We start from the raw sequence: 16,929 nt of genomic DNA on the forward strand, positions 1-16,929 counted from the left end.
AAGCTCTGGATACTGGGTATGCATGAACAGTTTTCCTAGCCACTTGACAAATGCAACTCCCAAGGTTTCCTCCAAGTCAAGTTGTTATACCACTCGCTTTCAACTCACCAGTACAACTTTTTAAACCATTTGCAACTGAAGAATACTGATCTTGTTATAGAAGAGACATCCATAAACCCATGCCATAACTCTCCCCCTACCACCTACAATCAGATAATAATTATTACTTAGTCTTAGCAGTACCATGTCAAAAAACATTTAAAACAGCTGAACAGAAAAAAAAGGTACAATGTTCTGATGTTCAGATTCGCCTTTTATATAGGATTCATCCTTTTAGTAAACTCCACACAAATTGAAGCAGAATTCTCAAAAAACCCTAAGTATACATTGTCTGTGTGACAGAAATACATTTGCATTTATCTGAAATAAACACCTTTTTTAATCTTCAGGGCTCTATGATAATTTTACAATTATAAACTGATATCTCAAGATCAGATATAATGTATTAATTAATAACACATTTAATCATGAATTTAGGCTACCAAAAAGTTTACTATTTTAAAATTACTTACAGGACACTTGCTTTTATTTATTCTTTCAAAAAAGCAGAAGCACAGGACTAATAACATTTAGAATACAAGCAAATGGGGGGAGGAATTTAGTACGGGGATGACTTACCATTCTTATTCAAAGAGAAGATGAAGTGCTTCTCTTTCGCTATGTGAAATTGCCTTTAGTTTAATATCAGTGTCAAATATGACATTTTACTACGGTCTTCCTCACATATAGTAAAGTTTCTTTAGCTAATAATGGTGTCAAGCTTTCTCCTGGGACTCTCTAGAAATTACATTCCAGAATATACATATGCCTCAGCCAGGCTTGCAGAAGATAAAAAATGTAAATTGCTGTATTTGAGTTTATATCTTCTTACAGCAAGTCACTGACAGTGCAGTCACTAATTACTATTTGAACCGTGTGTTACTGATCTCTATGTTCCTCGTAGAAAGCAGCAGTCACGCCTATCAGCTCTGACTAACAGACTCTTGCATCCAGGACTCCAATTTTTAATTTAAGTTAGAAAAAAATTAATAATTAGACAGTATGGAAAAAAAAAAAGAAACAGCAGCATTCATTGACAACACATTCTCACATCCTGTTTTAAAGCACAATCTGTGTTACTCCCTGTCCATGCTCTCCAAATCACCTTTGGTCACACAGACTGTACATGAAGTACACCAATGTAGGCCAGCGAATGGTGAAAAGTGTGATATCTACTACATGTGCACAAAGCCACTACATTTTGCACCCAGTGGCAGTGAAGGCTATAGCTTTCTCCAAGGATGTGACCACTCCGAAGGAACAATTATATAGAGTGAAGGGATTCTTCATGTACATGAATCATTTTATACTGTTTGCTCAGTATATAAAATGTCTTTTTTTCTCCATCACTCCGTAAAATCAGTCTGGGAATATGCAAGACCAAACTTGCCTTTTCCTGTTTCTTTATTATTGAAAAATCTCAATATCTAAACAGCATCTTAAATTACAACCATGCAAACCCACTGATAAGGTACACTTTGTACATTTTTAATGTGAAGCTTAATTTGAAGATGAGGTTGCAGTGCAGCGCTGCAACTGAAAATTGCTTAACAATACCATTGATATATGAGCCATAAAAAACCTTGCTAAGCTGTCCCTGCAGAACTCAGAGTAATAAAAAGGTGTTCTTTTGCACTGAGGTGAACAGACATGGTTGACTGCATCTAGGGAGCTGTTCTGTTAAATGAGAAAGTGCCATTTCTTTCCTGTCAGTACAGACCAATTTAAGACACTCACAGATTTAGTCAGCACAGAGTACAGGATTTAATGAAATACACACGTAACAGCAAACAAACCACAGTTATGTTCAAAGCTTTCAGTCAGATTGTGTGCAGAATTAATCTTCTATCTGTGACAGACGTGAGAAGACGACCAGAAACTTTTCCAGTATCACTCCTAATTTTTAGAGAAGCAATAAAAAAGCTGAATGGAAAAGGTCTAAACCCCCTCACCTTCACTCCTTTCAAAGTATGTAGACAAGTATTTCTATCCACATCTAAATGGCAATGTTACAGATTTTCTCTCAAATTTCATTTTGGCTTTAACTTCAACCAGTAGATCAGCTGAGGAATTGATCAGCTGTAAACTGATGCTTCTCCAAACGCTTCCTCCTTCAGGAGGCAAGGAGACACACAGGTGCAGTGAATTGACTGCGAGGCTGGTTCTCACTTAAGAGATCCTTGCACAGGCAGATTAAATCATGCAAAATAGGTTCACAGGTTGTGCAGCTACACCTGTGTCCTTCCGCATAAATAGTTTCAGAGAGCAATGAAAGTTAACTGTCCGACCTACCTGTAACCTGATCTGTCAACATGTGTTCATTAACCCGACTGTCATCTTAGAAGTTGCAGTAGCTCAGAATTTCAGAAAATCTTCTGATACTGTTAGTTTGGCCAAGCAGTACCAAAATTAAAAGTAACAGGATTGTTCTTTGAAAAAAACCCACAGAAATCGGCCCCATTTCCACAGTTAATCTATCACTAAATTCTGCATTTAGTGGGTAAGAAATCTCACTAAGGAGGTTCCAGTTTTCTTTGTGTGAATGTAAAGTCACTGTATTTAAGAATCAACATATTTTGTAGTTGTTTTCAATATGGACTATAACAAAAGGGTTGGCAAAATCTCAAAACTACTTCCAAAAAAGTCTTATTGATCCATACGTCAATTCAGTCTAGCTTTTGCAATATTAAAGGTACTCAACTAACAGCTCAGAGATGCTATTCCATTTTTGAAGCTGCAATATTAATTAGTACATGGCAATACTAAAATGAAGTTAACTATGTCTCGGTTTCCTGATAAAAGCATAATAGAAGTTTCTTTCAGAAATGTCAGACTGAAATGGCACACACCATTTGAGAATGTTGTATGCATTTTACAGCTCACATCAAAACGTGGACAGTAATTTTGTTCAGCACAAAAAAAGACAGAAACTACAACTTTGCAACAGCAATTCTACTGCAAACAACAAATGGATGAGTGTCTTCATCCTACTTGTCCTCTCAACTTTCACCCCATCCCAACTTAGTATCTTTATGCTCATGTTATCTACTTAAAATTCACTTCTTGGATCTGCTTTTCTCTGATAACATCATGCATCCCTTTGAGCACACCTCTTCTCAGAAAATATTCCAGCCAGTAATGGCTTCCAGCTCTCAGCCTGAGCTCCTCTTATGGATGCTGATGTGCAGGTTCACCATCATTTGCATCAGCATCTTTCCAGCCATTCTCACCATTTGCCTAGATATTGTATATATTCAAATTTCTAAGTCTTGTATTCTGGTCGCATGTTTCATAATTCTTTTTTACAACTTTCCTGTAGTATAGGATCTTCACCCAACAACTAACAGTCTTCCTGAGGTTCCCATTACCTCAGATTCAAGTTTTCTGTGTCACTTCTTTCTGGGATTGTCAAAGAGCAGGCCCTTCTCATGTCAATTAAGAATGTTGCTGCAGAACGTAATTCCAAACTCTGGTGATGTTATTCTCATGGCCTACCTTGGCTTAGAGTTCCACCACATACAAAACTAGAGGAAAGAAAAATCCTCCAGTAAGGAGGCTCCTAGTACAATGGAAAAATATATAAATATATACAATAACAACCTTTGTAAGAATAAAACAAAACTATTTAAACCATTTTAAAAAGAAAAGATCTTTATAGCACTACCATCAACACGTTCAGAAATTCTGTCCAGTGTAACTTCCTTCCTTCCTTATATTTCTGCAAATACTCACTACATTTTTTAGCTTGATGAGAATTGTTATTACTGCTTAAAATGTATATAACATGAAAAACCACCTTTATAAAAAACCAGTCAAACAGTATTGTCCTATATACAATCATAAGTGATAAAGTTCTTTACACACAAAGCCCACTTGGTTAAACTGTGAAGATTCAACAACAAATTTGGCACCTTGCAGGTATGACGAAACATTACAGCAAAATCCTCCTTCACAGCCAGGCACTAAAAAATCTGACGTATAACTTTTGTACCAAAGTAACTTATTCTGTCATCTAGCATCATTGTAAAATCACCAGATATATCTGCTGCATGTTAACAATGATGATGTGAATTTTTCGCCAGTATTTCAGCATTCCAACTTGACATAATAATGACATTCAAAATGCCAGATCAGCAACATCTATTTTGCCCACATGCCTGAATACAAAAGTCACCAGTGTTTCTTCCAGAAACTTCTTTCAAAAATGCAGTTCTATTTATCTATAAGAATAACAGAAATGTACCTGTTCCAGTAGCTCCAAAACTGGTCCTGCAAGTAGGCTTGGTGGCTACTTTCATCACCAAACGAGGCTTTGCTTTCAATCCAGTGAATTATGTGTCCTTCAACGGCTAGGGTGACAGCAGAAAATAAAATGAACTCTGAAAATCACACTCAACAGCCTGTAAGAAAGTGCTTGGGAATGTCCTATTTACCCTAGAATCTATCACATAATTCATGCTTGCAAGAGTTACACGTTTGTAAAAACATCTTTCACATATGCACACAGGACTTTTTTTTTTTAAAAAAGGTACCAGAAAATATTTTAATGCATAATTATATCAATTTCAGTTTAATTACATCTTATTCTAGATGTCTGCATTTATTCTAAAACAAACAGAATATAAAGAAAAAGTGACTAGGCTAAGGTGCAGTTGCATCCTACTTGCACTTTTACTTTGCTGGAAAGGAGTTGTCAGCTAAGGAATTGAAAACTTCTGGGGAATAACAAGAACAGTTAGCTAAGCTGGTAAAGACAGAAACGTTTCACCAACCCAGAGGGGAAGATGTGAGAATGGCAAGGAAGTTTATCATAGATATATATCTGCTTCCTTTTGCTTCCTTTCTTCACCAGAAAGAAGTTAGAAGTGCTATGTGAAGAAACATTTCAGATTTTTAGAGACAAATCCACAAAAACAAATCAATAGCTATTATTAATCTTCCTTCCAAAAGAGTAATATTACAAGCCCAAGAATTCTTTTGGGTGTTTTCCAGTTTCTGTTCTCAAGCATTAAAAAAGTTAGGTCCATCTAATTGTTTTCTATTTTCCATTTAATCAGGCTCCTCAATAGCTGGGGTATAATCTCACATGTTTCTAACATAAAAGTGTGTATCTTAATATGAAGTATTATTTTGTGTATTGCAGTCCACACTATTGGGAAATCTTACCAATATATCTAACTATCTGAAAGGCAGATGTTAAGAGGTAACCAGCCTCTTCAGTGGCGTCTGGTCACAGGACCAGAGGCTACAGGCACAAAATGAAATATGGGAGGGTCTGTCTGAACATCAGGAAGAAGTTTTTCACTGTAAGGATGACTGAGCACTGGCACAGGTTGCTCAGGGAGGTTGTAGAGTCTGCATCCTTGGAGATATTCAAAAGCCACCTGAATATGGTCCTGGGTAACCAGCTCAGGTGAACCTGCTTTGAGCAGTTGACTACCAGAGGTCTCTTCCAGCCTCAGCCGTTCTGTGAATCTCTAGTTTCACAATCTTCGCTACTAACTTTAGAGTTGAGGGGATGAAGGGACGTTTCTTTTTTATCAAGTCCATGCTAGCTTCCTGAGACACTCCACAAATAAGAAGTATGGAAGTGAAGGAGTAGAAATTAATTGACATGCTTCTTTTTTGGAAACATGATTAGAAATACAAATATTATTGAGCTAAGGAAAGTCTTTAAAAACTTTTCAGAAGACCCTCATATACACAATTGTTTATCTATTGGGTAACATGTTATTGTGCTGAAAGATAGTATCTCAAGTACTTTTGAGTAGGGCAACATTTTATAGTACACACTCAAGTCCTTATAGCAGTGTACAAATGAGTTATCTCAGGAAGAACTCCTATTGCCAATATGAAGAACAAAAACCTAGTCATGTATATGACTTTCACACGATGCTTTCAGTCTTCTTATTTCCCTCGATAGACAAAAAGTAGGTATCTGCACAGACAGGTGCTGTGTTCTATGGAGGCAAAGCAAAAGTATTTTGGCATGAAAGACAATTTACAAAAGGTGATTAATAATCCTTTACACTTGGACAACATGGCTGTTTTTTCTTCCATGGCCCAGCCACTAGGTCATCTTCTTACATGGCCTCAAAATCAGCAAATGTAGATGAACTGTGACATGACCTTTACACCTATTTATACTCCTTCCTACTTCTTGCCATGCAGGCTTTTGAAAAAACAATAGAACTCTGAGCTGTATTTAGATGCAAAGTGATAACGCAAGGATAACTGCAAAATAACAAAGCTTTACGCAATGACCTAGAGGTGTAATGGTAACACTCTTAAGGCTGCTTCGAACTGATTTGGTCTAGAAGTTTGAGACAATTATAGGTATTTCAGAGTTCAGTTCAGAAAGACAGTGGGCAGAGGAGGTTAAGGGGAGCAGAGATTTGAAGGTTCTTATTGTTGCTTGGTTTTCTTTTCTTCTTTTTATGATAATGAGACAAAACCATGCAGAGACCGAAGAGGAAACACTGGGTAATACTACTTATGATCAAACCTTTCTGACCCAAACTAGAAGTTCTTAAAATTACTAGGTAACTACTGAAAAAAGAAACTGATTTGTAGCACTCTACAACGTACTTCACGTAAGTAGCCAGAATATTTTAGCACAAACTCTTCTACACAAAATAAAATAATAAAAATTATTTTAAAATGACTTACCTACTGGCACTTCTAAAATAAAATCTGGTGTTTTGTCATAACCTTTTGCACGAAGCTGATCTTCTGCTACACATAGAAAATGAGAAGTATTGTTTATGAAACTATCCTATTGAGCAGAGAGCAGTATAATTTATTTTATTTTAAATAAGAGTGCAAAAATTACTAATGCAGTCATACATATCTTTCTTATGCATGCAATGCTGTGTCAGATTAAATGAACCTTTGTAGAAAACGTGAAGCATGGATATAAAAATGCTTCTTTGTCATCCCTGCATTTTTATGTCTTCATTATAAACATCATTAATTCAAGCTGTCATACAGTATTTTATAACCCCCAAATACTCAAAATAAAGAGGTATATACGCTGATTGAAAGAAGAGTCTCCCCACATTAGAAAGTGTTAAGATTAATTCTACCAACACCACAAATGTAGATATACTGTAGCTGCCTTCTTGGTTTTATTTTAATGTTATCATAAAGTTTTTAATAAAAGAACAAGAAAATCCTTATCTTGCAGAAATGTATTAAAGGAGAGAGAACCACAATTTTAGTTTCTCTTGGAACATGCATTCTATTGTATTTATACAATTTCAGAACATACAAACATTTAAAAATTCTTAACTGTACAAGTCTGTTGCTTATAAATATTAGAGCTGAATGTTTCAAGAAACAGTAATGAGATAGAACTGCAAAAGACAAAAGATGCTCCTTTTAAACAGAAAAAAAGACCAAGTAAGCCCTTAATATTTTCTAAACTATTGTCCTTGATTTCTGATACCATTACACTGGTATTTCTGAAACACCATTTCTCCATTAGAATTTGGAGTGACCTGGTCATTCAATTCCAGGCATGGCTTTCTGTCTTCACCCAAGCTCAACTAATGGCACTACCTAGTAACAAGTAAGGCTGTGTAGCCCCTTAACACCTACTGGGCTGTTGACATTGTCATGCATCCCATTCGCCTTTCTACATCACTTTTGATTAAAATTAATGGTCCATTTTCACTATTGGGTAGCTTATTTCCAATTCATTTATCAGGTTAGGACAGTAGTTTCATGGCCAATGTTCAGAACCCAGTTTTTGAATACTTTGTGCATATCTTGAAAGGTCAGCAGTTTGAGACCAAGTAACATTTTAGTGACAAGGAAAACATACTCTCTTAGAAATCAAAGTATTTTAGAAGTGCCTAAAGCCAACTTTCTCCCTTTTTCCCAATGAAGAACATAAGTCTGAAGTACTTTTTTTATATAGTGAAGTCATACAGAAAGTGGGACAGGAGTAATTTTGGAAAGTTGCACATTCACATAGGCATAAATTGCAAGAGCTATTTATTCTTTTTGATACCTGTAGTACTTATTTTGGAACGCCACTGTCTTCAGCGTAAGCACATTATACTGCAAATACAAGTCTTTGCAATGCAATACAATGCTTCATCATATCGCATGATCAGCTATTAAACTTTTCTAGGATTTGGAAGCAAAGTTGGCTGTTGGCTATTTTTCCACACTTAGATTGCTATGTATATGGCTAAAAAATGTTAAGATTAACAAGGTTCTAACTTGACAGAACCTATGAAAGGAAAGTTTTATGCCATAGCATAAAAATGAATTAATGTTCTATGTAATCTCTTACTCTTGATAAAAAAAAATAAAATCCAGTTTTATTCAACTCTATTTAATTGTAACTTGCTCTTAATTATTTAAAACAGCCTAGAAAAGACAATATGTTGTTCTAGCTGAAATTTTCATTATTTAATAAAACACAAATAGCACTAGAAAGTTCAGTTTCATCTCTAACAAATGCTAGTGACATAAACTCAGGGAAATGTACCTTAAAAATTCCCACTGAAAATCAGGACAGACATAAACACATTTCCCGATAGGTTAACTTGGCAGGTCTCCGAACTGGAGCTTGCCATCAGCATATTTTTAATATTCCTCAGTAGGTTCTTTTTTCAAGGATGCCTGATTACTTTTAAAATCATTTGATAGTAACGCATGGCTTGGAAAAGAACATATTTTATGTTTTAAATCTGTTTCTGAATGTTTTCACTTAGTTTCTCTTAACATTTTGTGTTGTGATAAACATTGGAAAATATGTTAAAAATCACATTTATTATTGATGTGAGTTGTCTATCATGTTCAGGAACATAATTTTATATTACTATTACTTCAAGTGTTTTGAAGCTTTATAACTTTGGGGGGGAAAAAAAAGAATTACAGAAACTCCCCACAATCACAATAAACTTCTTTTTTCAAACCAAAACCCCACCAAAAGAAAAGAAGTCCTAGCTTTTCAGCCCACGTTATGTTTCAGATTGATCCAGAAGCTACAGAGGTAGCATTCTACACCTTAAAAGACTTTTTAGCTCTTGCGTGGATTAAAAGAATAATTTAGTAACTGCTTGAAAGCCAGCCCACAGCAGATTTGACAGTTACATTTATGCATCTTTGGATCTGAAAATATGTTGAAACAGCCCTAATAAGCAGTTTGTCTACAGATTCCCCATTAATTTAGATTTCCAACAAAACTGCAGCTTCATCTTTACCAGAACTTCACACTCAATCATAACCATTTAACACATCATTGTTCTTATACTAGCCTCTGGATATAACAAAGAAACCAAACATTCTTCTGTCGGTGCATGAATGAGCAGCAACTGCAAATTTAAGATTATAGCAGAAAACACTGATCAGATCTCATGATTTATATCCAGGCTACTACAGAGGGACATCATGGCAGGAACTAAAGTAGGATAAGATTCCAGATAAAGGTCAGTACCTCTCCATATAGTTAAAAGCTTTTTTAATGCATTCATTGCAAACATACATAAAAAAAAATTAGAATCTATACAGAACCTAGAAATTCCTGGCATTTCAGTCTGGCAAGTGAAGCTGTTAGCCTGTTTTGAGAGAATGGTTCCATTGATCACTTGAATCTCGGGCAAAGCGATAAAGACTTTAGAGCTATGTTTTTGCTAAAGAAAGGATGTGGTATATGAAGTGCTTCTTAGGAACAGTGGATTAATAAAACACAAACCTCATTAGTTTGTTTAGGCTTCCAACCAATTTTTTGAAGGTATTACTTCTGATTTGTAGACTTTAAATGCTAATTGCTCCAGAAACAGACAAATTACGTCCTTGACTCGAAATGCTGTTTCGTGCTCCAAGACTACACTGGGGCAATTTACATTATCTGTGTCCTCTGACTGTGCTTCCTTCTCCTGTAATAGACTCTCTGTGGCCCAAATGAATATAATTGATCAAAAGCCTTTCTATTCTTGAAGAAAATGAATAACGAGGAAACTGCAAGAATTCTGTTTCTTTAACACATGTGAAAAAAGTAATAGAACTGCAAGTGTCATCTTCAAAACTGCAACGAAACAACGCCTAAATTTGATGACCTATAGGAAACACTGTAATCCCTTCTGTTTTCCTGTGGGTTTTTTTTAGCAGTTTTGGAACTAATTTTTCAGAAGGAAAGACTTTCTTATTTTATTGCAAGGGGTTCAGTAGGGCTTATCTTGCAGATACTTAAGAAAAGTTTTGTTTGTTTTTTAAAAAAAAATTACACCTAGAACCTTAGAGACACATGCAATGCACAGAAATAATAGATAAAACCACTTAGCGTATCCTAAATCACGACCACATTACACTTCAGTATTTATAAAATGTAAACAATGAATTAAGCTTTCTTATTTCTATCTTTATATTCTAATAAGTTAACCCATTCTAGATATTTTGATTTGACAGCACAGATTTCTTAAAGCTTATTCCTAAAGACAAAATTGATGCTTATCCAAGGTCATGAAACATTAAAATATAAATCTGATTTGTGTGCTACACAGGCTTGCATGAGCCAACGAAAATGGTAATCGTTGGGTTGAGGATCCATTAGTGAGTCATCCAGTCCATTCCCTTCTATCGTGACAGGATTGATTTCATTACCAGCTTTGATGGATGAGTGTCAAGTCTAGCCTTGAATTTTTCATTGAAGGTGATTCCATAATGTTCCCTGGCAGTTTGTTCTATACTTAGTGTTCCTAGAACTGTTTGGTATTTTATTTAACTCAACATCATCTCTGTAATTACAGCTTAAGTCTGTTACCTGTATCTCAGTTCTTATAGCCAAGTAGGAGAAAACTCCTCACAATTTCAGTGTCATGTGCCAGTTTGCATGCAATAGTTATTCCTGTCTTTTTTTTCATTTTTCTCTAGAAAAAAAGAGCACACTAACCCTGTTCCTCAATCATATGGACAAATCTTTTAAACATCTTAATACTCTTACTAATTTATTGAATTTGTTTAAGGTTTCCAAAACCTTGACTTGAATTCAGCTTTAGGAGAGATCACAGTTTCTGGTAAAACCAGCAAAATTCCATGACCACACAAATGCAGTACGCTCAACCAGTTACAAAAGACAGTATTTCACTTTCTTATTGTCTCATCACACAAGGAACTGAAGATTTAAGAAGTCACCGTTAAGTTCATTTGCACAGTAACAGAAATGATGCTCTAAACACTAAGCATTGTTATAACGGCACTCATATACAAGAAATGTAGTGCAGGATAAAAGAAAAAATGAAAATAACTTCCTGGCTAATTAATCCTTAAAACAACTTTAAATATAGGGATTGTGAAAAGAGTACTTGCATTGGTTGGGAGGCAGGGGGCAAAAATTCAGCAGAAACTGCACAGAAAGCTAAATGAGTGAATCCTCTAGCAGTTCTTTAATACATAAAGCATTTTGAAGCTAATATTTCTTATGCTTCCTCCTAAGTCTCATAAGGCCCAGATTATGGCTAATATCTCATGACACCAAAAGTAATACTGCAGCAGATATTAAAGCATTTTTTTCAGCTACTTATTCTATAAAATATTAATTGCAAGCCTGTGCATGTGCTGTATATATAGGGTATTAGGTAACCGAGTTCCTGCTCGGTTCTAAATCAATAAAAGATAACATGTACAGCATCAATCATTTTTTACTCTTCCTTTACTACCTAAGGGTAATAAAGGCTTATTTTCTTCTTCAGTAAACAGTTACCAAAATCCTTTGAAGTTAAGGAGTCACCGGCTAGCCTCTACTACAGTTTCTTACCTATGAAAGAGAGATTTTTTTCCAGAAGCATTTCTCGCAGCAAGACTTCATGCTCATGTCCAATAGCGCTGATAGCTTTAGGTTAAGAAATGGAAGATTACTTTGGAAAAGAACCAACTCTGGAAAACATCATAGGTAAAGTAACTCATGATAGAATTTATTGGCCTTCATCTGCATTTCAGAAGTAATCAGTGATTTGAGATTCCTTAAAGGGATTTCCAGAGGCATTTAGCACTTTGTGAAAATCAGACTACTGTATCATCAGCATACATTTTACAAAATTAAGACCCATTAGATCATATTTATTCAGTATAAATAAGGGTACTATTTCCATTTTTACTTTATCCTTCCTCCCATTTAAAATGAAGTGTGAGTTTAAAACATGTCATTAAATACATTTTACATTGCTCTGACTACTGTATGAATTCTCTAATTCAGCAAAGAATGAAATAACTGTTTTTTTCTTCATATTCTGAAATTGACAGGTGCTACATCCATCTGAAACATCTTACTGTAACAAAGTATCCTTTTAACTGATTTTTCAGAAGCATGAACTAATGTCAGGAAAGGGTGAAATAACAGTGAAGTCTCCACTTCACTGACATCCTGTTGACCCAATGTGCAGTTCTTAGCAATATGTAAAAAAGTCACTGCACCAAATATTTTTAATGTATCCTCCTGGAGGTCGAAGCTCTATTTGGGAAGCTTTTAAGAATTGTTTAAAATAACTTCTGAAAACTTAAAACTAGAGATCACCTTATCATTAGAGTTAATTACTTAATTTCTATCAACACTTTATGCTGAACAGCAAAAACCTAATTGTATGGAATCATATCATATATACAGATAGAGTTTTTATCAGTTGAAACTACATATTTTGTTAAACTCTCCTAGCAATAGCGGAACAAAAGGAGCAAATGAAGACAGCAAAAATGTAAGAAAAATATTGCAAACAGAATTTACAATGCACCATAAGCAGAAACACTTAGACTTAGTCTGTTATAATACCTGTTATTGATGTATGGCAATGACCATGGGGCAAAACTTGTAAATAACCTCACAAGCCATTTTCTACTCACGCAATCTAGCAGCCTAGCTTCCCGTAAGCATCTGAACTATTACTGAAAAATAGCCTCTTGGCATTTACAAAGAGGTTGACTTCATACTTTAGTCCATGCATATACAATTAGATAGTTATATTTAAAATCAATATGCAATCCTTCAGAAGACATTATGCTTTTAAAACCTTAACTTTAAATTGATTTTTAACTATTTTATGCACCTCAAAATTAACATCTAATTCAGCAACAGACTTGCAGATAATGCACTCACATAGCTTAGTATTAAACTTTTCTGTACCAAAATGGAATTGAAAAACTCCTCATCGTTCTCACTGATGTCACTGCATATTCAATAACTTAACTTGAACCAGATCCTGAACAGGATAGAATAGACCTTTTATTACTACTTTTAGACATGACACTTTCAGAAGATTATACCCAGGTTGTTCATCAACAAATTATCAATCTTAAAATTCTGGATATGAACATTAGTGCTCAGCAATCTTTAAAAAAGTGTAACTTACTGGATTAACTCACTTCCAGAGAGCTGTGTTTAACACTGAAGATAGTCTCAATGAATACTTAAAATTATGATTAAAAACACAAAATACAAATACAGTTATAACTCTATCCTGCTGATGTTAAAGTTAACGGGAGCAGGGCTGAGTCTGTTGTAGACACCAGACAAGTATTTCTAGCAGAAATGACATATTTTTAAGGGGTAATCACCACATGTATCACAACTACAAGAAGTGGTGTTTTTCATGCATAACTAAACGTCGCTGTAGCTTTCCTATCCCACAACTGTACAGTGAAATCAAGACCTTCCCCCAAACTGAATGCAGAGATTTACACAAGGATTCTCCAGGGCTTGGGAGGGAATTTCCTTGCTAGCCTGCTCAGTGATAGCAGGCCATGATTTTTAAATTGTTCCTTTGACAGCAGACTGAAACAGAAGAGCTACTCATTCAGGACTTTATTAAAGCAGATTTGGGGTCCAGTGATTGTTCCTAACAAATTATAATCTTAGTCTGGAATACGTGGCACTGTGGGGAGCTCCCCCAGTATTCTCATGTGATACTGAGGATCTCTAATGAATCATTTCGAATCTACAAAAAAAAGACATCCCTTAACATTCAAGCTACATACGCCCTTTACAGCCAGCCTCATTTCCTTTATGAAGAAGAGAAAGGAAAAGAACTGTAGTGGAATGTCAGATATGAGTTTCAAAGTACTAGTGGGTTGATCACACCTGAATTGCCCTTGAAAACATTCCAGTTAAAACTCATTTTCATAGGAAACCAATGCCATAATGCTGAACGCTATCTATGCAACTTAATAATTTAATCACAGAATAGTTGAGACTGGAAGGTATCTCCACACATACCTGCAAAGAGACCTTCAGAGACACCACTGAAAGCACGTTAAATCAGTCTTAACAGAAAACCAGACATGCCTTTCACCTAATCAAAACCAAAGAGGTTCAATCAGGCATATGAACGTGTAGCCACCAAACTGACAACTTCCCATAGTCCATCTGATTTTTGTTAAACAATATAAAAGAAAGCTCTGCAGTGACCCTCTAGCTGATTGAATGTAAAACTGAGGAGTATGAAACGGGGTTTGTGAAGCAGAACTTTATGTCAGGTTAAAGCTAGACACATCTCTTCCACACAGTCTAAGCTCGTCAATTGTGCACCTTAAAATTTTATGGGAAAGGATACTGTTTGATGCAGTCCACCAGTGGTCCATAACAACAGTCATTCACAGTACACTGCAGACAAATAAGAGTAGAAGTATAGAGATGGGCAACTACAGAACCATTATAGTTAAACAGTATCTTAAAAACAGTAATTACTTTTCTTCAAAAAGGCTATCAGATGTTGTTCAGATTTAATCACAGAAAACAAAAACTGCATGCTTTTATTCACTATAAAAGCAACCTATTAAAAAGTGAAATGCTCCCCTCACAAATATTGCATTGCCATTTATGGTGCACCCTGACCTCACTGATAGTTTACGATGACAGTAATTAAATGAGGTTTAAAATCTTTTACTCAGCTAAGCAGATAACAGCATTGCCACAGGAAAAAAAAAATAAAAGGAAAAAGAGAAAGGACAACTGTAATTAATACCTGATAGACTTGATTTGCTAGAACTCCATCTGGAATCTGAGAAGGATCCCGTAGCATACTATTTATAAGAGTTTTGAAGGCTAGAGAAATAAAGAAAAAAAACATACAAAAAGCCTGTTAGCTCAGTTATGCACTTGGCAGGAAGAGACACACACTTTGATAAGGAAAACATTGATGATGTTGATAATTTTGAAAATCATCCAACCAGCAACTATAAACAAAGAAATTCATAGCTACTTACCCATTCTGATATGATTAAAAGTCTTGAAGCACCAAAGGATTTTATTAGCACAGGGTGAAAGCAGGCCCTTGTTTACTTATTCAGTTTCACTGGTCAGTTTGTGCTTCACTAGCATCATGCAGCTCCTAAGGAAACTGCTTAGTATAAAGAAAATGTAACTCAAAATAACCTCCATATCCTATCAGAACTCAAGGAAAATGATGCGCAAAAATTCAAACAATGTTTTGTCTGAACAATCTTAAGCACTTTACAGACTTGATGATTCCAGTTTATTAGTTTTCAAATTTATTTATTTATTTACTTATTAAGTGCTGACATATTCATCTGACTGTATTTAAAAGCTGGCAAAAGGCTTTCTGTGCTATTTTCAAATGTATAAATCTAAGACACAAAAGAAATCAGAAGTGAATTTAGGCCTATTTATCAGTCTTTTATTCTCCAATATTGATACTAAAATGAAAAAAACACCCATAAATCAGGAGATTCCTTTAGTTAGATTTTAAATATAGTCCTTGCAAGCACTGGTATTGTTTTCTTTCCAGATGCTTCATCTGGTTAGTTGCATGTACCAGCTAATCACTAATAGTAGTGGAAAGACTTTATTATAGAAAAAAATGCCTTCTAAACCCATCAAACATTTCATTTTACAATTTCCCAGAGAAAAAAAACAACACTGCTGCACAAGCTGCCTCCTTCCTGGGAACAACTGCTGAGAGACTTCAGCTGGCGGCACATTTATACCATTAAATCTTTAAGTGTAGACCAGGCTTGAGTTTTGCCAGAGGCTCCCTGGGTGACTTCAGGCAAATGCCTTTAACCCGCACGTGCTGCAGTTGTGTAAAGGAAGTGAAGAACTACTACTTCTCCTGTTCTTCATCTGTTTTGCCAAACTTGGGGCCAAAGCTGTCACTTTCTTCAGTGACTGAATCAAAAGTCTCAGATAACCGTGTGAAAAGGATTCATGGAACCTGTGCCATGAAGGGATCTGCCACACAGGCAGCAGCGCTGCTACTATTAGTGAATGTGTGTAAATGCTCTGCTGAAAGTAAAGGAGACTCATTTTCATCTTCTCCCCCAATGTCTCCTCAAAGCATCACATTCAATTGAAAGTAGTATTTTCAAGAAAATATTTTCTTTAGAAAACGATATCCTAATGCAAAGGAATATAAAACCCAAAATGAGTTTAAAGGCTTTGCAAGAGCTACAAAGAATGGCATCATCACAGGCATGAGCAAAAGCTTGCGCAAATGTTTTTAAAGAGAATGATATACCAAGCTGAAACATATTTTTATCTTATTCATCTCATATGAAATAAGCACTACTTTTATAAGTGAATAGTAAGAATAAATAGGCATTTTATTTTAGCTTTTGCACACTGTTAAAAACACATTGTGTACACAGAAGAAAATCTCTGAAAATGTGAACCAGAAGGTAGTGTGTACATTTACTTTATTAACACTAAAATTAAAATTTTTTAGTAGGTAGGAATAACACACAAGTAATAGTTTGCCAACAGAGAGGTGGACAGAATGGTAGAATAATGATGAGTCTAACTGAGGAAGATTGAGCAGAATTTGAAGAGCTACTGACTTAAGTTATCATGACTTGATTATGAAAAAATCA

General features: G+C 35.3%; 1 protein-coding gene across 2 annotated transcripts in view; it reads right to left on the minus strand.

Moving 5' to 3' along the window:
- LOC104280769 (chromosome unknown open reading frame, human C15orf41) overlaps positions 1-16,929 on the minus strand; it is a 118,265-nt gene that overhangs the window by 50,026 nt on the left and 51,310 nt on the right. The window contains exons 6-10 of one of the 2 annotated variants that reach the window (XM_009878529.1): positions 15,066-15,145; positions 14,655-14,704; positions 11,870-11,937; positions 6,769-6,834; positions 4,343-4,448 (exon numbers count right to left, since the gene is read on the minus strand). In XM_009878529.1, coding sequence (XP_009876831.1) covers positions 4,343-4,448; positions 6,769-6,834; positions 11,870-11,937; positions 14,655-14,704; positions 15,066-15,145 — 370 coding nt within the window. Of the gene's footprint in view, positions 1-4,342; positions 4,449-6,768; positions 6,860-9,213; positions 9,218-11,869; positions 11,938-14,654; positions 14,705-15,065; positions 15,146-16,929 lie in introns of both variants that reach the window. The other variant, XM_009878530.1, reaches the window with a different exon arrangement.

The sequence above is a fragment of the Apaloderma vittatum genome, unplaced genomic scaffold (genome assembly GCF_000703405.1).
Source record: "Apaloderma vittatum isolate BGI_N311 unplaced genomic scaffold, ASM70340v1 scaffold14971, whole genome shotgun sequence".
In the NCBI taxonomy this organism is placed as follows: Eukaryota; Metazoa; Chordata; class Aves; order Trogoniformes; family Trogonidae; genus Apaloderma; species Apaloderma vittatum.